This window comes from Betta splendens, chromosome 12 (assembly GCF_900634795.4).
Source record: "Betta splendens chromosome 12, fBetSpl5.4, whole genome shotgun sequence".
Classification (NCBI taxonomy): domain Eukaryota; kingdom Metazoa; phylum Chordata; class Actinopteri; order Anabantiformes; family Osphronemidae; genus Betta; species Betta splendens.
In genome coordinates this window covers 23,929-44,265 of record NC_040892.2, presented here as the reverse complement: position 1 = coordinate 44,265, position 20,337 = coordinate 23,929, and the positions used below count along the sequence as shown (strand labels likewise).

The following is a 20,337-nucleotide window of genomic DNA, read 5'->3' as shown; positions in this document are numbered from 1 at the left end:
TTACAAGTGTACATATTAGTAGGAATTTTGAGATGGTTTAGAGTTTTCACTATTTGGGTGTGATATTTGACCAGAAGTAAATACGGAGGGAGCATGTACAGAGTATAAGGGATAAAGGTATGAAAGTTGTCAATGTCATGAGGTGTTTAGTTAGTTTAGACTGGGGAGGAAGCTTTGATTCACTGAAATATCTATATAAGGCATTAATAAGGATAAGGAAGAACTGATTATGGGAGTGTGGTGTAATGGCCAACGGCAAAATCCATGCTGAGGGATCTAGAAGTAATGCAGAGAAAACATACTTTGTTAAATAGTACACTGCATCTGATGGCATCTGGATGGGTTCTTTGAGTTCTGTGGGGAGGTGGAGAGAGTAGCTCCCCTAGTAGCGCTAGGGGGTGGTAATTCAAGGTGAAGATTGCCATCCGCCGTTAAATAACACAGAAGAAGAAGATCGCTTTCACGCGGACATGGAAAACAAGATGGCGGATTGCTGCAGCCCCACTTTTTCCACAACCAAAAGGCCGAGTTAAAACTTCTCTTGGACTTAGACTTTTAGCGAACTCGATTTTTGTCATTCTGGTCGGACACATGAGAGGCATCTGCTGTCTGTAACTGATTATTTAATGATGGCATATGGTTCTACGCTAATGGGTTCTTGAAATTGCGGCAGACGGAGGCAGATTTTGGACAGTTTCACCGGGACGGTAAGGACGGCTGAAATAGCCTAGCTTTTAGCTAACCGTTTGTTTTGGTTGGGTTCTGGTGTCTTGGTAGGCCTGTAGCTACATCGGTGCCTGTTGATGAGTTTAACAAAACAGATATGAAGAATAGTGGATTTAATAGGCCCCATTAAGGGGAGCGTTCTGTATATACCGTGGGCAATGTGTTATAGTAACGGGTCAGTGTTAGTCGGGATTTAGCTAACAGCTTAGCTAAAAGTAAGCCTTGGCAGTAAAGCTGCTGGTATAGTTACATGTACTGTTGCTAGGTAGACTGCAGCGGTCCTGCCAGATGTTACTCCACCGCACTACGCACTGCCATCACAGGGCCGCTTCACTCTTCCGTCTACTGTACAGTGATGCTCCATATTAGTTTACCATGGGTCTATTGTCGTCACTGCTATTACCGTTCAGACCAGGGTGAGATGGTTCTTGTCACACTGTCTGACCCAATCAACCACTGTATCGGTACAATCGGTAATCCGTTGTCTTGTATGTATCATACATCAAAATCATCAAAGGTTTTAGAGAATTTTTTTTCTCAGTCAGGTAACATCATTTTTAATTGAGCACAACTTCCCCAAGGCTCAATTCTAGGCCATATCCTTTTTTCTTTTTCCCCAGAAAACATGGCATGTCCTTTCGCTGCTATACCAGGCCTACCAGATGTCATTCTTATTAAGAGCAATATTTTTTGGTTAGCTTTTTATTAGGCTGCTGATATTAAGGCCTAAGTGGCTCTTAAACCCTTGTAACCCCAAGCCAAATTTCAGGATGAATGTCTATGTAAATAGAGGCCCCAGGAACCTCTAAACTCCATATAATCATAGCACAATGGCATTAACTCAGCAAAAAGATGGATTTGATGAAGTGAAGCAAGGCAAGGTTATAACAATTTTAATGCGAACAGTCAGCTCTGACACTCATTCTAATGAAGTCCTTGAGAAACTGGTTCAACGTCACATCATGTCCTACTTCCCATCCACACTCAACCCACAGCAGTTTGCGCACAGAGCCAATAGATTGACAGAGGATGCCATCACCACAGCTCTCCATTCCACCTTTTCTCACCTAGAAACACAAGGGCATTATGCTAGTCTGCTTTTTGTCAACGTTGGCTCTGCATTTAACACTATAGTACCAGACAGACTGTCAGTAAAGTTGATGGACATTGGACTCCAACCACTTGCTGTTGGTTCAGAGACTTAATCTCTGATAGAGAGTTAGAGTGGGTCCTCATCTCTCCACAGCTCTGAGAATAACCACTGGTTCCCCTCAAGGTTGTGTGCTGAGTCCTGTGCTGTATGACTGCATCAGTACACACCCAGACAACGGCCTCATTAAGTTTGCTGAAGAAACCACTGTGGTGGTGCTCATCTCTTGTGGTGATGAGACAGCATACAGCCATGAGATCCAGAAGCTGGTGGTGTGGTGTGAGGACAACAACTTGGTCTTAAACACCACTAAGACCAAAAAACTGTTCTTGGACTTCCAGAGGAAAAAGTCAAATCTGCAGTCCGTCTACATTAATGGGGAGAGTGTGGAGAGGGTTCCAAGGTTCACGTATCTAGGTGTGCACATAGATGAAGACTTCAAATGGAGTTCAAACACCAGAGGTTGTTAAATAGGCCCAACATAGTCTTTAGCACTTCCTGAGAATCATCAGGAGAGTCAACCTGAAGAGAGAGCTGCTGCTCACCTTCTACCACTGCTCCATTGAGATTGTGCTAACACACTACATCTACAAGCTGCACCATGGCACACATGAAGGTACAACAAAGGGACATAAACACTGCCCATTGCCCAAAGACTTGCGTAGATTTCCTACTAAACTTAGTGTACATTTAAACCCAGAAAACTGCCTAAGTATAAATGTATCAACCTCTACTAAGTGTGAATCTACACTGTTCAAACATCCCAATCAACGTAGAATTGAGCACATATGATTGAATAGCAGACTCCTCCCGTGACACTCCTCCATATAAATATATTAACCTATTTATATATCTGCATCAGCGCAGTACTGATTCATACCGTGTGTGCAGGTGTCAATTCTGCAGGTTCTGCACCGTAGCAGAAATAGAGATCCTCTAACTTGGCTACAGCTGCTGTTATAGAATATATTTTTGCACCGTTTTGCACATGTTTTTATATCCTCTGATCAAATTTTTTTTCAAACATGTGATAGCAGTTGATATACCAACAAGGAAATGCATTTCAGATTTCACTTTACTTTCACTTTAGACATTTCTAGTCCTACCCCATGACATCACATTCAAACATTGTTTAAACCCATAATTATTTACCCATTTATGGAGACATGAAACGCACTCATCACCATATTTACATGTCATTAAATTTGCAATGTTGCTGTCTGGTAAGCCTTAGTCTGCCCCAAACCCATCTTTCAGAGTTTAGCGGTTTCCAACCCTATATTTCCTGTTCCAGCCAGAACAATTAACCAACCACTTTTTACAGACATCTTCGCAAAAAGGGAACTTACACTACCAGACCTGGTGGCAGAGTTTGCTCTGAAGCCTTGATGTAGTTTTTGATGTAATTGCAGATATGTGGCTATAATAATTGTTTATAGTTTTCCTCCGATGTGAATAATGTTACTTTTTCATGTGATTATCAGTTTCCCAGTTTCACCTCTTGTGCTGCCAACAGACCAATAGCTGTAGAAAAGTACTTACGCCAGCCAGGGAGGTACCATAGATCTGTGCACATTTCTACTTCACGTAGTTGTTGATACACCCAGACACCCACACAGTGATTTCCATGAAAAGTCACACGTTTATTAAAACCATGAGATGTAAAATAGATAGAAAATATATTTAACACATTCAAAAGGTAAGAAATAAAGATTTGTATTTGAAATAATATTTCTTTCTTTCAAACTTCGCTCTTGTCAAAGAATCCTCCATTTGCAGCAATTAAAGCATTGCAGACCTTTGGCATTCTTGCTGCTCATTTGTTGAGGTAACCTAGTAATCTCCATCGGCCTTCTGATGCAATGAGCAGACACATTGTACCATTACAACACTGGAGTGATAGTTGCTGGAAATGAGCCTCCACACACCTATGTAGATTTGCATGAAAAAATATTTTCCAGTCACTATTTTCAGCTAAAATAGTCATTTACCACATTAGCAGTGTATACAGCTATCTTCATTGCAAAAACCAGTGCTTTGTTGTCAAAAATAGGACATTTCTAACTGACCCCAAACTTTTGAACGGTAGTGTACATCTAAACATAGATGCAGATTCATGCTTATGCCAGGTTTTTGTGTGTAAGTACACTTTGTACATGAGGCCCTGGGTGTTTAAGAGGTTACCCTCTGGCAAAAGACTCAGGATGCTGAGGCCACAGACAAAGGAACAGTTTTTACAACAGGACAACAGAGTCCTCATGAACACACGACTGTATCTTGTGCATATATTCTGAGTAGTGTGTGTGTGTGTGTGTGTGTTATTGATTCAACATGATCATACAGTTGACTAAGTACAGGGTCTTCCTGTAACAGTGTGATGGTGAAGAGAAGCTGAAGGAGAAACGGGGAAACTCTGGAGCAGAAAAGAATTAATGGAGAAAGTTAGAATTGGTCAAGGTGGTTGCTTGAACTGTGGGGGTTCTGCTTCTTTGCACATTGTAGTGAGGCATCGGTGTCTGCCCATTTCCAGTGTTTAGTGTATGATCATTTAAACACCTTTCTCAATGATCCATCTGGTTCTGCTCTACAATAGTTAGAAACATTCGATCAGTATTGGTTTGAGCTGTGTGCGTGTGTGTGTGTGTGCGTGTGTGTGTGTGCGTGTGTGTGTGTGCGCGTGTGTGTGTGTGTGCGCGCGTGTGTGTGTGCGCGCGTGTGTGTGCGCGCGTGTGTGTGCGCGCGTGTGTGTGCGTGTGTGTGTGTGCGCGCGTGTGTGTGCGCGCGTGTGTGTGCGCGTGCGCGCCTGCCTGCCTGCCTGCCTCAATAACCCCGTAAGTTTTGCTGCTGCAGCTGCTGCAAGGCATGCTGGGAGCAGCAGGGAGAGGGGGCCGCTCCCCCTCCTGTGTCGGTTCTCGGCTGCTGATTGGCTGCCATCTTTCCCAGCTGACTGTGTAAAGCAGAGAGAGCGAGAGAGAGCTAGAGGGTGGAAGTGATGGAGGAAAGAGCGATGGGGTGAGCTGCCATTTTCTTTTTTCTTTATCCATCCTTATTTTATTCATGTGTGTTTGTCTTTGGTTTTCCTCAGTGATGGAATGATTGTGGGATGGGAAATAAGACAAACGGTACCAGGTTGACGACTATTGTCTGTTCTTCTGCATTGTCCCTTGTCGAGGATTAAATACATTCTCGCGTTTGTGTGTGTGTGTGTGTGTGTGTGTTTCCTGTGAAGGAGTGGTGGGGGGTAGATGATGGGATGTAGTGGGAGAGGATGGACTGAGAATGGGGATGATGAAGGCAACAGAGGAGGGAGAGAAAATGGCCGACTTGTGATGGAAGAGAGGCTACGAGGTGATCAATGTACTACTGCAGAGCTACTTCAGTGAACCGCAGTGCTAGTATTAGCTACTTACCATATACCTACTGTACACACAGTATGTAATGGGTGAAGCAGTAAAAATGGGACCTGGTGTTGGTCACTTTATTTTGGGTTCTGGTTTCTTTGTGGCACGTCTGGTGGTTTTATTAATCTGATGACAATGAAAGGGGGTTGGTGTATTAAAAGAGGGGGTCCCAGCACTCTAAATGGGCTCCGATAGATGATGGAAATAAAGAAAGCATTGTGTTTATTACTATTGATGCTTGTTCAGCTCTGTGACAATCCTTGTATTTCCTTTTAGTACCAGAAGCTTTTGCATAGCTGCTCTTGGGTCCTGCTGACGATACACAGGCTAAGTGCTGTAACACACCAAACACTGTCCAATTTTCGCCGGTGCATTGCGTTATTCCTTAAGGCTGCCTCCCACTGCTTGTCATCAGGGAAGTTCAGTGTCCTAGAAGAAGTTGAAACCTTCATGTTGACTGGTAGCTGGTCTGCACTGAAAGAAGGAGCATCTTCATAGTATTGAATAATAAAAGTAATTCTAACAGTTATCTTAAGCTGTTAGATGCTTTAAAACAACTTAAAATAAAATGTCAACACTTGAACACCTGTCTCAAAGTCTGTCTTTTTAAAATAGGGTTTCTTCAATGTATGTTATATAATACTGTATTCCTCATGTCTGCAGTGGCACTACAGTACCTTTAGCAATACAGCACTGCTTGTACTCGCAGGTCACCTGTGACTCCAGCATGGCGGCAGCGTCATATGACCAACTGCTGAAACAGGTGGAGGTGTTGAAGATGGAGAACTCAAACCTCAGACAGGAACTGCAAGACAATTCCAACCACCTGACAAAGCTGGAGTCGGAGGCCTCCAACATGAAGGTCAGGACTGGTTCTAATGCTACTGTTGTACTGGACCAATGTGAATTCTGGGCATTGTTGTGTGGCACTGTGGTGGGTTGTTCTGCCTGGAGCTCGTCTCTGTATAAAACCTCTGATGATTCTCCACCAACTGATCCACACAGTTGCTTATCGGTGCTTCTGCCTTTGATATCAAAGTAGCCCTGTGGAATTTCAACCGATCAGTTCATGCACAAACCCTTTGTTAGTGTTTAGGTAGTGTTTAGTGTTTTTTGTGAGGATCTTTATGGTGACACTGGGGAATCTGGCCACATTGAACGCTTTTTTACCATTGTCTTTGAATATATGTAGGTTTGGGACATTTTGCGTTGTAATTGTTTACAATTTTCTTGTTTTACTTAGGCTCGTTTTTATTTTTCCCTAAATACCTTAAATGTTAAGTTAGTATTATTTATTATTATTTTCGCATTTCCTTCTTTAGACTTTCATTTTTGTTGTGTTGGCTTTTATTATTCTGGTTGTATATTGCCCTTGTCCTGTATAAACTTCCCGTCTCCAGTTTCCTGGTTTTTGAACATTTTGGTTTTATCATGTCGCTCTATGATCGCTGTTGTTTCATTGTGGTGCGTCGATGGAAAAACTCTGGTCTGTTCTCCTGGCACAAGCCTTGGAATTGTTATTGTTCTTAATGTTCTTTTGCGTTTTTGGAGCCAACTCTGGAAACTTTGTCCATATTTCTTTCTGTAAAATAGGAAGTGCTGAAGCAGCTCCAGGGCACCATAGAGGAAGAGTCTGGTGAGGCATCAGGATCTCAGTTGGAGTTGATTGAGCGACTAAAAGGTGACTGAATCAGTGGTGGCAATCGCAGTTAACTTATCCTTTTTTGCTGTGGGGTGAGGATGGACTAGTTGCGTGCCAAAAATGTATGGAACAACAGTGAAAAACTATAAAGATTAGGAAAACAATACTGTGAAATAATGTCACTGTGAAATAAAGTTCAAAAATTTGAACTTTTTATCGTCCTCCAATGATCATATCTAAAGCCTTCCTAGTGGAGGCCACAACTATTCAGTATCTTAATACACTGCTCAAAAAAGGGAACTCTAAAACAACGCATTCTAGATCTGAACGAGTGAAATATTCTTATTAAATACGACGATAAATAAGACAACAAAATAACACAATCATCAATGGAAATCAAATTTATGAAAACCCATTGAGATCTGGCGTTGCAATCACACTAAAAATTCAAGTGAAAAAAACACTACAGGCTAATCTAACTTTACTGTCATGCCCTTAAAACCAGTTAAAATGATGCTCAATAGTGTGTGTTATTAATCCCACAAAGGGGAAATTCTGTTGTTTTTGGCTCCAATGAGACATTGAAAAAGATAGAAGTAATGACTGCAAGAAAAAAATTAACAGCTCAAACTTTAAAATAACTAGTAAACCTTAAGTAAGAGGTAACATATTGTGCATATTTACAGCAGGGCATACAGCATATTTATGGGTGGCAAATGGATGAAGATATTGCACGTCATCAGTTACACACATGTAAAATAAGAGATATGGCACGTTTATATTCGATGATGTGGATGATATTAAGTTACACAACAAAATGAATGGGCACACCGTGAAGGTACATATTGTGTCACTGCATTGCTGTATTATAGTCTGATGGCTGTGGGAGGAATGACCTGCGGTAGCGCTCCTTCCTGCGCTATGAGTGTAACAGTATTTTAAATCTGACGTGTGCAATGTGAACAGAAAAGGGGAGAGCAGCGTCCCAAGGTGCCCCTGTGCTGCAGACTAACTCCTCAGACACACAGTCGTGCAACCTCACACACTGTGGCCTTGTTCCATGCCTGCCACCTCCAGCTTCCTCCTCAGCAGTTATGGCTGGATGACATTGAAAGCACTGAAGAAATAACTCACAACTCTCACAGTGCTCCCAGTGGACTCTAGGTGAGACAGGGCCCGATGCTGCAGGTAGATGATGGCGTCATCCACCCCTAAGCCTGGTTGATATGCAAACTGCAGCTCACTGCTGAGCTCACCTGGGAGGTGACTGAGGACATTCCTTTCCATGGCCTTCATCAGATAAGAGGTTAAGGCGACGGGTCTGAAGTGGTTCAGCTCCTTGGGACCAGACCAGACAAGTACTCCGGAATACTGGTTCTCTCTCCAGGCTGATGCTCAGGTTGAATATGGAGAGGATCACCTCACTGAGCTGGTCTGCACAATTCCCGAGGAGCCTGGAGCTGATGTAATCAGGGCCTGTTGAGTTCCTGGCCTTTGCCCTCCTTAACTCCCTCCTAACTTGGTTCAGCAGAGGGGCAGAGGGGGGTGGGTGGTGGCTGATCTGGATCTGTGCATTGTGGGCCCTTTCCTGCGGCCCTTTTCTCTCTCTCTCCCCTCACCCCAACCGGTCGAGGCAGAGGGCCGCCCACATCCAGCCTGGTTCTGCTGGAGGTTTCTTCCTCGTTAGAGAGGGAGTTTTCCCTCTCCACTGTTGGTGTCAACTTGTAATTAAAGGCTTCCTGTATGTGGGATCTGTTGGGTTTAGTCGTGAAAAGGGGGGCGTGTGGTTGGTGACTGGGGGCTGGGCAAAATCAAATATATTAAAAAATAGGTATAGCTCATTTGCCCAGGCTTGGTCGCACTTCACCTGGTGGCCATTTCCATCCTCACCTTGGCCTGAGATGTGCTTCAGTCCTCTCCACACATCATGGACGTTGTTCTGCTCCAGGCGATGCTCCAGGCAATGCTCCAGCTTCTTTCTGTAGCTGCCCTTTTTAACTCCTGATTTTATATTATAAGTCCTGCTGCACTGTTTGCAGCTCCTCCTTGTCCCTTGAGAGAAAGGCCCTCTTGGGGCCCCAAAAATGAATGGTCTCCTGAGGGATCTCCTCCCAGACCAAGACTAAAGCATCTGCCAACTCCTGGACAGTCTGTGGTGCAACGTGGCGTTGGTGGATGGAGTAAGACATGATGTCCCCCATGTGCTCATTTGGATTCAAGTCTGGGGAACGGGCGGGCCAGTCCACAGCATTACTGCCTTTGTCTTGCAGGAACTGCTGACACACTCCAGCCACGTGAGGTATACTACTGCACCAGCATGTGCTCTCACAAGAGGTCTGAGGATCTCGTCTCGGTACCTAATGGCAGTCAGGCTGCCTGTGGTGAGCACATGGAGGGCTGTGCCCCCTTCAAAGAAATGCCACCCCACACCATTACTGACCCACTGCCAAAGCGGTCATGCTGGAGGATTGCAGAACGTTCTCCACTGTGTCTCCAGACTCTGTCATGTCTCTCATGTGCTCAGTGTGAACTAGCTTTAATCTGTGAAAAGCACAGTGGTGAATTTGCCGATCTTGGCGTTCTCTGGCTAATGCCAAACATCCTGCACAGGGATGTTTGGGCAGTAAGCAAAACCCCCACTTGTGGATGTGGGGCCCTCATACTTCCCTCATGGAGTCTGTTTCTGACTGTTTTAGCAGACACATGCACGTTTGTGGCCTGCTGAAGGTCATATTGCAGGTCTCTGGCGGTGCTTCTCCTGTTCCTCCTTGCACAAAGGCGGAGTTAGCGGTCTTGTTTCTGGGTTGTTGTCATCTTACGGCCTCCTCCACATTTCCTGATGTACTGGCCTGTCTCCTAGCGCCTCCATGCTCTGGACACTACGCTGACAGACACATTTGCATTGATGTGCCATTGTGAATGAGCTGCACTACCTGAACCACTTGTGAGTTGTAGACTCTGTCTCATGCTACCACAGCATTTGCAAGCATTTGAAATTAATTGTCAATCAGTGTCACAATCAGGAGTGTGATTGACTGACTTGTGTTGTTTAAGTTTTCGCTTTATTTTTTTGAGCAGTGTAATTCAAATATGACGATTCCTCTGGAGCACACTGTCTATAAACTGTTTCTAGAATACTTACTTAATCAACCAACTTGGAAATAACTTGACTCAGATGTCAATAAGATGACTCAGCCAGAGCTACTAAAGCAACTAAATGATAGTTCTGTTTTTTTAAAAGTAAACAATTTATGGTTGCTAATTCAAATACGTAGACACTAACTGTAAAATAAATTAGAGGTTAACATTTTTTTTGTGAAACAATATAAAAAATATTAAAATAATGCAGAACTGTTAACTTGCTTCAATGACATGACATCCTCTGTCACTTCCAGAGATGAGCCTGGACTCTGCTGGCTTTAAGACCAGGTCGAGGCCTCCTCTGCCCTCCTCATCCTCATCTAGCTCAGCCTCCTCGGGTTCTGTAGCTCCTGGAGGAGCAGCTGGAACCTCTGGAGCTCAAGGACCAAGTATGTCCACTGCTTTCCCCAGAAAAGGGCTGCCACCTGCAGCCAGAGCTGGTCACGACCACTGCCTGGAGGAGCTGGAGAAGGAAAGGTACTGTTGACACTACGCAGGTTACTAACTATACTGAGGTACTACTGCTATAAGTCATCCTGTAATGCAACCAGTAGTACAACTACTTCATTGCAAATATCTTTATCAGCTGTTTTCAGTTCTGTTACTTTGACAGGACTTGCTGTACTTGTACTCGTCTAATCTTTGAAATTGTTGCTTTTTTGTATCTTTGCCTTTGCTTGGTGCTATCTCTAAGTGTTTCCCTCTCCCTTGCTGACAGGTCTCTCCTATTGGCTGAGCTAGAGAAGGAGGAGAAGGAGAAGGACTGGTATTATGCTCAACTGCAGAATCTCACCAAGAGGATTGACAGTCTTCCACTGACTGAAAATGTAACTAGTTTTCTTGCACTACATCTTTAGACTACAGGACTGTGATCTTCTCCTGCTGCAGTTATGTATTCAAACAGCTAAAGGAAAACAAACAAACTACAATCCCTGGGCTGACAGATATTGATTTAGAAAATTTTATGTTTTTTTTTACTGCTACAACTACAGTACTATTATTTTACTATTGTACACATGGCAGGGCCTTGAGAAATAGATGGAAAAAAGACACCAGCTCCAGTAACAATGGTCAAACTGGGCTGATGAGCCTGACCTATGAGCAGAAATATGGAAGGAAAGAAAGACAAAATCTTTTTTATTGTTAGGAAATTTTGGTCAAAGCCAATGACCAACAGCTACATTCATGTATAAAACTAGTGACAGATGACCTTCCACAGAGAGAAGTTTGCAGAGCATTCGCAATTAAACACATCCTGCACTCGGAATATTTCCACTGGGTCAGAGTGGGTGCATCAAGCTTGTTTTATATGTCAGGAACAGTCCCTCTGTTATTCCCTCTGGTGTTAAGTCAGTCTTAACACCAGAGGGAATAACAGTTCTTAAAATTCTCCTTTTCAGTTTACACTTTAGGCTCGTCCTGTATCCTTGGCATCATGATGTCAATTATGCTGGTTAGATTAATAAAGAGAGTAATTTTAGAGGTATTTTGAAGCACAGAACTTATCCAGGTATTTTGTGATATTAATGTTTTTGCATCAGTTCACTTTGCAGACAGACATGAGTCGGCGGCAGCTGGAATTTGAAGCTCGCCAGATCCGGTCAGCGATGGAGGAACAACTTGGCTCTTGCCAGGAAATGGAGAGAAGAGCACAGGTGAGAATACGCCTGAATCAACACATTGTTGATCTGTGAGCAACACTGTTAAATTATTCCTGTGCATGCATTTGGGCTTCAGGCACGCGTGTCTCGCATTCAGCAGATCGAGAAAGACATCCTGAGACTGGGATCCCACCTACAGGTAACGTACCTGTCTGACAGTTTAACGAGTAACTCACCTGATATCATCACCTTCTCTCTCTCTCTCTCTACCAGGTAGAAGGAGCTCAGGGTTCAAGTGACAATGGTGGTTTGGCTGGTGTTCAGGTAACCTGTGTTTTTATTTTTTACATTTCTTTACATTTTTCTTCCTAAAAAAATTAATGGTTCTACTACAGAGCACCACCAGCCGATTGGACCATGAGCCTTCTTCTGAAACCGGCTACTCTGTGCCCCGACGAATCACTAGCCACCTTGGAACGAAGGTTAGTAATTTTAGAAACACATTCATGATCATTCTTTGTCTAAACATAAACCCACTGTGTTCTCTGTTAGGGAAATTGTTTGTTCCCTTTGTAAATCTTAAATAAAGCAGACACAATCAGTTGAGATTGCGTGTCCTTCTTCAGGATTTTACTTGCAAGGAGTGAGCAGTTTACAGCATGGGCAAATTCCTCTCATTGAAGAGAGGCAAGGATTTAGCTCATAATATAAATTCTTCTCTGGGGGGTGCATAGTCATAGTTTTCTGCACAAAGAAAACATTGGGCACATCAGATAAGGATGCTACACACCGGTACTCCCTATTTCTTGCAGAGCAGAAGGGAGAAAACTTCAAGGCCAAAGCACAGCTAATGAGGTTACAGCAAACCACAGGAAATATGTTTCAATGATTAAATGCAGCATTTTTCCAACATTCTCCAGGTGGAGATGGTGTACAGTCTGCTGTCCATGCTGGGCACCCACGATAAGGACGACATGTCTCGGACACTGCTCGCCATGTCCAGTTCTCAGGACTCATGCATCGCCATGCGTCAGTCTGGATGCTTGCCGCTACTCATCCAGTTGCTTCATGGCAATGACAAAGATTCTTTGTTGTTGGGTAACACACTTTGACTTATTGTTCAGGTAAGTCTTCCCCTTTCACCTATACATCTTTTAAAAAGTAATATTACTCCGTCTACTCAGGTAACTCCCGTGGTAGTAAGGAGGCTCGTGCGCGGGCCTCGGCAGCACTGCACAACATTGTGCACAGTCAGCCAGACGATAAGAGGGGGCGGCGCGAGATAAGAGTCCTGCACCTGTTGGAGCAGGTGCGTCACTACTGTGAAGCTTGTTGGAGCTGGCAAGAAAACCACGAAAGGGGCGTCGATCAGGAGGGCAACCCCAGTAAGTGATCACACAAGCTGATTGATTCAACATGACTCTTCTTCATGAATCTGTCACATGACCAGGACATTTGCGCACAGTATGAATAGCGTTATACTGTTTGAATAACCTGTGCGCCTGTGTGACCATATTAGTGCCGTCTCCGGTGGAGCATCAGATCTGTCCAGCCGTCTGTGTCCTCATGAAACTTTCCTTTGACGAAGAACACAGACACGCCATGAACGAACTTGGTGAGTCTGACACGAAGCGGTAGGACTGGTTACGGGCAGGTTAAGGACTAGTTATTGATTTAGCTCATGGGTTATTTGTCTCTCCAGGTGGGTTGCAGGCAGTGGCAGAGCTGCTACAGGTGGACTGTGAGATGTTCGGCCTCAGCAGCGATCATTACAGCGTCACTCTGCGGCGGTACGCTGGCATGGCGCTAACCAACCTCACCTTTGGAGATGTGGCCAATAAGGTTTTGTACACTACCTTCACTTTCTGGTCATCTTGTTAAATGATTTTGATGTTACCACTACCTCCTCTCCTTTCATGCCTTAGGCTCAGGAGTCTTTCCTGTAGGAAAAAATCAGCAGACCACCACCAGTTAATTTAGCTTAACTTGTGTATCCTCTAAGAACTGATGAAGTTATTTCAATGTACTACACATCTGCAGTGGTAGCACCTATGTTATTTTTTATGTCAGATAGAGGCATAATCTCTTCTGGTCTAGTACAAATACCAGAGGTTCTTCATGGAAGGCATGGTCTTAATCAGATCATAGTAGTGTTTTTTTATTTTGCTTCAGGCTACGTTGTGCTCTATGAAGGGCTGCATGAGGGCGATGGTTGCCCAGCTGAAGTCTGAGAGTGAAGACCTGCAGCAGGTGAGTTCACTTTCTTTAACATGGTATTTTACTTCTATTAATGTTTTTCTAAAATGTATTTAAAAGGTTAATAGTTCAATGAAATACTGTTTATGGTAGTCATGAGTTAAATAGAATCGCTTGTTATTATTATGATGGCTTTAGAGTGTCACTCTTTCAGTTCCCTGCTGGTTCTTTTCACTGAGCTTTGTTATTATTTCAGGTGATAGCTAGTGTTCTGAGGAACTTGTCATGGCGAGCTGATGTCAACAGTAAGAAGACACTGCGTGAGGTTGGCAGTGTACGAGCACTGATGGGCTGTGCTCTTGATGTCCAAAAGGTCTGGTTTGTTTTTTCTGTTCTGAATGTGAACCACTTCTTCTACAGTTGTTCAGTATTTGTTGCTTCTCCACCAGGAGTCAACTCTGAAATCTGTACTGAGTGCACTATGGAACTTGTCAGCCCACTGCACTGAGAACAAAGCAGACATCTGCACAGTGGATGGTGCTCTGGCTTTTTTAGTGGGAACATTGACCCATCGTAGCCATAGCAACACGCTTGCCATCATAGAAAGTGGTGGTGGCATCTTGCGCAATGTTTCCAGCCTTATTGCTACCAATGAAGGTCACAGGTAACCAGACAAAACATTTATAATCACTGATCCAGAAAATTACTAACTGAAAGTCATCATTATGTTTTTTTCCATGTGATTGATGTCCCAAAGGCAGATTCTGCGTGAGCATAGCTGCTTGCCAACTCTTCTGCAGCACTTGAAGTCACACAGTCTGACCATTGTGTCAAATGCCTGCGGGACACTGTGGAACCTGTCAGCACGAGATGCCAAAGACCAGGAGACACTATGGGAGTTGGGTGCTGTGGGCATGCTTCGTAACCTCATTCATTCACGTCACAAGATGATTGCCATGGGCAGTGCTGCTGCCTTGCGTAACCTGATGGCCAACCGCCCAGCACGCTATAAGGACACTAGTGTGGTGTCGCCAGGTGCTGGTGCCCCATCACTGCATGCGCGCAAACAGAAGGCGTTATTTGAGGAGTTGGATGCACAGCAGCTGTCTGAAACCTTTGACAATATTGACAACCTGAGTCCCAAGGCAGCACACAGGAAAGGACGAGGCTGTAATGGGTCTGGAGCGGGTGGGGCCACAACTCGTCCTTTTGCTAACACACCAGTTCTGTCCAGCCCTAAGAATGGTGACGGATCAAAGAGAATGACGGACGACACTGCACATGCAAGACCGGTATTCCCACCTAGTGTCCGGGCCTCCAGCGACAGCCTAAACAGTGTGACAAGTGCTGATGGCTACGGCAATCGTGGCAAAACCAAGCCTTCATCAGAACCGTTTTACTCATCAGATGAAAACGCTGCTAACAAGTGCTGTGTCTACAGGAAGTACCCAGCAGACCTGGCTCATAAAATCCGCAGTGCAAACCACATGGCAGATGATGATGGTGCAGAACTGGACACACCTATAAACTATAGCCTGAAGTACTCTGACGAACAGCTAAATTCTGGAAGACAGAGTCCGACTCACTGTGGCCTTGACAGTGATGATGAGCAGGACACAAGGGTGAGGAGGAGGAACAATGGCAGTGAATCTACAGTGGGCAATGGCTGCATGGCTTCTGTACCTACTCCACGTTATGTTGTAGTCACAGCAACATCAAACTACAATAGCGACTCAACAGGTGAACAGCCGATTGACTATAGCCTGAAATATTGTGCTGAAGTTTCCCGCAAAGAGTCCACTTCCCCCTCTCTCCCCAATGTCACAAATGCCACCGCTGCAATCAAAATGCGCCCCCCACCCACCCGGGCTGTGTCAAAAAGCCACCAGGAGTCGACACAGACTTATTGTGTGGAGGACACACCCATCTGCTTCTCCAGGGGCAGTTCATTGTCATCACTGTCTTCTGAGGAGGAAGACAATGATGTCATGGTGAGGAAAGGGAGAGAGGGAAGGGGTGTTGTTGGCAGCAATGACTATCCAACGCTTCCTGTCAGTGAGAAAAATGCACACGAGCAGCAACAGCACCGGCAGCAAAAGGAGGCAGAGAGTCAAACTGCTGCAACTGCTCCCTCTGCACGAGCACGGCGTGGCCACCACCACAGCCATGCCCACCATCATCACCACCACCATCATGTTTCTTCATCATCAGGTGCCAGGACACCAAAAAGCCCACCAGAGCAGCCATATGCCCAAGAAACTCCGCTGATGTTCAGCCGCTGTACATCAGTCAGCTCCCTTGACAGTTTCTCCACCTCCTCCATTGCTAGCTCTGTGCGCTCCAGCGAGCCATGCAGTGGTGTGCCAAGTGGTGTGGTTAGTCCCAGTGACCTTCCTGACAGTCCGGGCCAGACCATGCCACCTAGCCGCTCTAAAACACCACCACTACCCCCATCTGCTCAAAAGACTACAGAGAAGGAAAATTCAAAGAACAAGGTTGAGGAGGAGAGCAGCACGGATGTTTTGCTGCACTTTGCCACAGAGAGCACACCTCATGGCTTCTCCCGCGCCTCCAGTCTGAGCGCACTCAGTTTGGATGAGCCCTATATCACAGAGGGGATGAAAAACAAAGAGGCACAGAAAGAAGAAGAGCCAGAGACAGGGATCAAAGAGAGGAAGGAGGACTCAAAACCAATCCTTGATGAATCCGATGACGATGATGACATTGAAATCCTGGAGGCATGCATAAACATGGCAATGCCCAAGTCATCACGAAAACCAAAGAAACAGCAACAGGCAGTGCCACGGAAACCCAGCCAACTTCCCGTTTATAAGCTCCTTCCTCAACACCGTGTCCAGTCGCAGCAGCGGAAAGATGTGCCACCGCTGCCCGAGGAGGTGCCAAGAGTTTATTGCGTTGAGGGAACTCCACTGAACTTCTCCACAGCCACCTCTCTGAGTGACCTCACCATTGATTCTCCGCCTAATGAGGAGGTAGCAGTATCTGTAGCCACACCCACTTCTACCCAGAGGATGACAGGGAATCCAGAAGGAGAGAATGGGGACGACATCCTTGCTGAGTGCATTAGTGCCGCCATGCCCAAAGCCAAGCCCAGAAAACCAACTCGGGCAGCCAGTAAAGAACATACAGGAGCCCCTCCCCTGCCACCCCCCCTCCCTCCCACAGTTCTGCCCCCTTTTCACCCACAGCAGCAGAAAAAAAAACCAACATCACCTGTAAAGCCAATGCCCCAGCGGGCTACATTTGGCATCAGCACATCAACATCCAAAGCAAAACCAGGGTTTGCCTTTGATTCACCACGACATTACACACCCATTGAGGGCACACCCTGCTGCTTCTCACGTAACGATTCACTGAGCTCACTTGACTTTGATGAAGACGATGGTGGTGGTAACAAAGATGAAGATAAGAAAGCAAGAGAAGAAAGCGGGAAGAGGAAGCATCAAACAGCAGCCGTTTTCCCTCAAACTAAACCAGCAACCAATCAGATGGCAGCTGATGAGAAGCAGAAATTTGCCATTGAGGATACACCTGTCTGTTTCTCCAGGAATTCATCACTGAGTTCACTGAGCGACATTGACCAGGAGAACAACAACAAGGAATTTGCTCCACCGATCCTACAAGAGCAAGATGAAGGCCAAGCTACAAGTCCTCCACCTGCACAGATGGAGCTGAAATCCCGTCCCTCTGCATCCATTTGCTATGCCCCGAAAGCATTTCACGTAGAAGACACACCCGTCTGTTTCTCCAGGAACTCCTCACTCAGCTCGTTAAGCATAGACTCTGAGGACGATCTGTTACAAGAGTGCATCAGTTCTGCTATGCCAAAGAAGAAGAAGAAAGCTGCAGCCACTGCGTCTACTGTTGCAGCGTCAGTTCCTGTTCTCAAAGCCGATGACATTCTAGCTGAAGAGGAGTCTGCAGAGGTGCCCAGAAGCCCTGCCTCTCCTGATTCTGAGTCGTTTGATTGGAAAGCAATCCAGGAAGGCGCCAACTCCATAGTTAGCAGTCTGAATGCTGCTGCTGCTGCCTCATCGCTGTCTCGCCAGCCTTCATCAGACTCTGACTCAGTCCTATCCCTGAAGTCTGTTGGCTCACCATTCCGCTTTCCAACAACCACTCGCAATGCTGAAGAAAAAGATGACGGAGCTGAGAATGAGGAAGTGAAGCGAGGAGCAAGAATCCTGAAGCCAGGAGAATGCAGTACACTGGAGGGCAAGAAGAAGGATGAAGAGGAGGAGGCAAAGGCAGTGCGAGGTGGGAAGAAGATTTACAGGAGCCTGATCACTGGTAAACCGCGGTCGGAGCAAGCAGCTAGAGGCCGCAGCAAACCCAGAGCAGCTACTGTTGCCAAAGCTCCAGGAAGTAATGATGACAGAGGAGGCGCATCTTCACGGGACTCTACACCATCCCGTTCCTCGTCTGCAGCCAGTCAGAAAGTAGGAAAGCTGCCACAGATGCTGCGCACAGCGTCTCCAGGAAGTGCATCACCATCACCAGCTTCCAGACCAGCAAAACAAAGCGTAATAGCAAGAAGTGGAGGTGGCATTCCAAGGAGTGAATCAGCATCGCGCCTTGGTGGCTCTGTAGCTCCAAAGAAATCAAAGGCGGAGCCTGAGAAGCCAGCACTGGTCCGACAGTCGACTTTCATCAAAGAGGCTCCAAGTCCAACACTAAAGAGGAAGCTGGAGGAATCTGCAGCAGTTGCAGTTGTGCCATTAGAATCTCCATCCAGCCCTGAGACACCACTGCCACAAACCACCAGGAGACATGACGTAAACCGCTCACATTCAGAGAGTCCATCTCGCCAGCAGGAAGTGACATCGTCGCGGTTTAACCGTACCGGAACCTGGAAGCGTGAGAACAGCAGTGCTGGAGGAGGAAGCAGTGGCGGGAAACACTCAACATCATTACCACGTGTAGGCACATGGAAGCGAACAGGAAGCTCATCGTCTGTGCTCTCTGCCTCGTCTGAATCCAGTGAAAAGTGTCGGGGTGATGATGACTCTTCTAGGTCAAAGGGCACCTGGAGGAAGGTGAAAGGCGGCAGTGATTCGGCAAGCCGTACCTTTGCTGACAAGTCAGAAGACGTGTGGGTTCGTCTTGAGGACTGTCCTGTTAACAATCCACGCTCATCCTCGTCCTGTTTAGCACGTTCTCCCACTGCCACCAATGCTCCACCCGTAATAGACAGCTCTGCTCCTACCAAGATCCCTTCTTCCTCTTCCTCTTCCTCCTCAAACCTCAACCTGCGCCACAGTTGTGAGAGTCTGGATGATAAGCCGCTGCCCCCGCAGCAGCAGCGCAGTCAGCAGCGCAGTGGGGCTTTGGCAGCTCGGGTTAGCCCCTTTAATTACACGCCCAGCCCCAGAAAAAGCAGTGCTGATGTTGTTGTCACCACCACCACCACCACCTCCACGACAGCCACCACAACATTATCTACCACCCCCACACGACCCTCACTCATTCCCACCCCTGTCACCAAAAAGCGTGAGCCAAAGGGTGGCGATGGCAGTGGAGGAGGTGGATCAGGGGGTGAACGTGGGTCCTACATTGTGACATCGGTGTGAAAGGATCTGGACACAAAAAGGAGTATGTGTAAATATATTAAAAAAAAAAAAACACACACACTGAACCATCATTTACAAGAACAGTGTGTGAAGTTTCCTCTTTTCAGCTACATTTCAGTCAAGCTCCTACAGAAAAGTGAACTTTTTATGTTTTTATATCACTAAAGTCATGTGTAGCGCTTAGTTCCTCCAGCTGTGACCCTGCATGTCCCCCACACTTACCATGCTGAAAGTGGTTATGTTGGTAGCTTTAGAGTCTGAGTCGGTTCTGCTCCAAATGAAAATAAGTATGTATTTTTTAAATGAGGTTTTGTTTTTTTACACAGTTTGATGTGTTTTTACATTTCTGCCAAATTCCATTTTAAAATATTTGGAATTTCGTACAAAGTTGAACTGAACCACAATGTCCTCATGTTAAAATTGACTTTTTGGTTCGAACCTGAGTAAGTGATCCCGTTTGTTTTTGTACTAACCGATCTATTGCTTTTTTAGGAATGCATTAAAAAGACATTTTAATTAGTTTTAAATGTTGTAAATTACAGTCTGATGGATGTAAAGTAACTTCACTCACACTAACTGCTTTTATTCGTGAGGGAAATTTAATTTAACTGGAAACACTTTGAAAACCCAAGTAACCTGATAACGTTGCTCTCTGCGTCGCCTTGGAAACAAATAACACTGTAAAATGTAAGTTATTGCTGTAAATCCATTTAACTTTGAAGCACATAATTTAAAACTAGATGACTTTTGCCAGAACAGTTTTATTCATGGCTGTGAGTTATGATTTTTACTGTTTATGCTGGTTGAAAAAGGCAAAAACTTTGGTGATATAACTGAAGAATAAAATTCTACATTTAGATGAAAATGTGTTCTTGTGTTTCTTTTGTTC

The 20,337-nt window shown here is 45.3% G+C and overlaps 2 protein-coding genes across 2 annotated transcripts in view; one reads left to right on the top strand and one right to left on the bottom strand.

Annotated features, from left to right (window-relative positions):
- The window catches only part of LOC129604957 (uncharacterized), a 56,605-nt gene that overhangs the window by 13,764 nt on the left and 22,504 nt on the right, over positions 1 to 20,337 (bottom strand). The gene's annotated exons all lie outside the window — the stretch shown is intronic.
- apc (APC regulator of WNT signaling pathway) lies at positions 446 to 20,313 on the top strand. Its single transcript, XM_029168264.3, has 17 exons — positions 446 to 707; positions 5,987 to 6,139; positions 6,871 to 6,958; positions 10,315 to 10,537; positions 10,779 to 10,887; positions 11,602 to 11,715; positions 11,798 to 11,860; positions 11,935 to 11,985; positions 12,057 to 12,143; positions 12,582 to 12,759; positions 12,846 to 13,046; positions 13,181 to 13,276; positions 13,364 to 13,503; positions 13,834 to 13,911; positions 14,114 to 14,230; positions 14,307 to 14,521; positions 14,615 to 20,313. Exons 2-17 carry the CDS (start codon positions 6,005 to 6,007, stop codon positions 19,446 to 19,448), a joined length of 6,729 nt encoding a protein of 2,242 aa, XP_029024097.1. The 5' UTR covers positions 446 to 707; positions 5,987 to 6,004; the 3' UTR covers positions 19,449 to 20,313.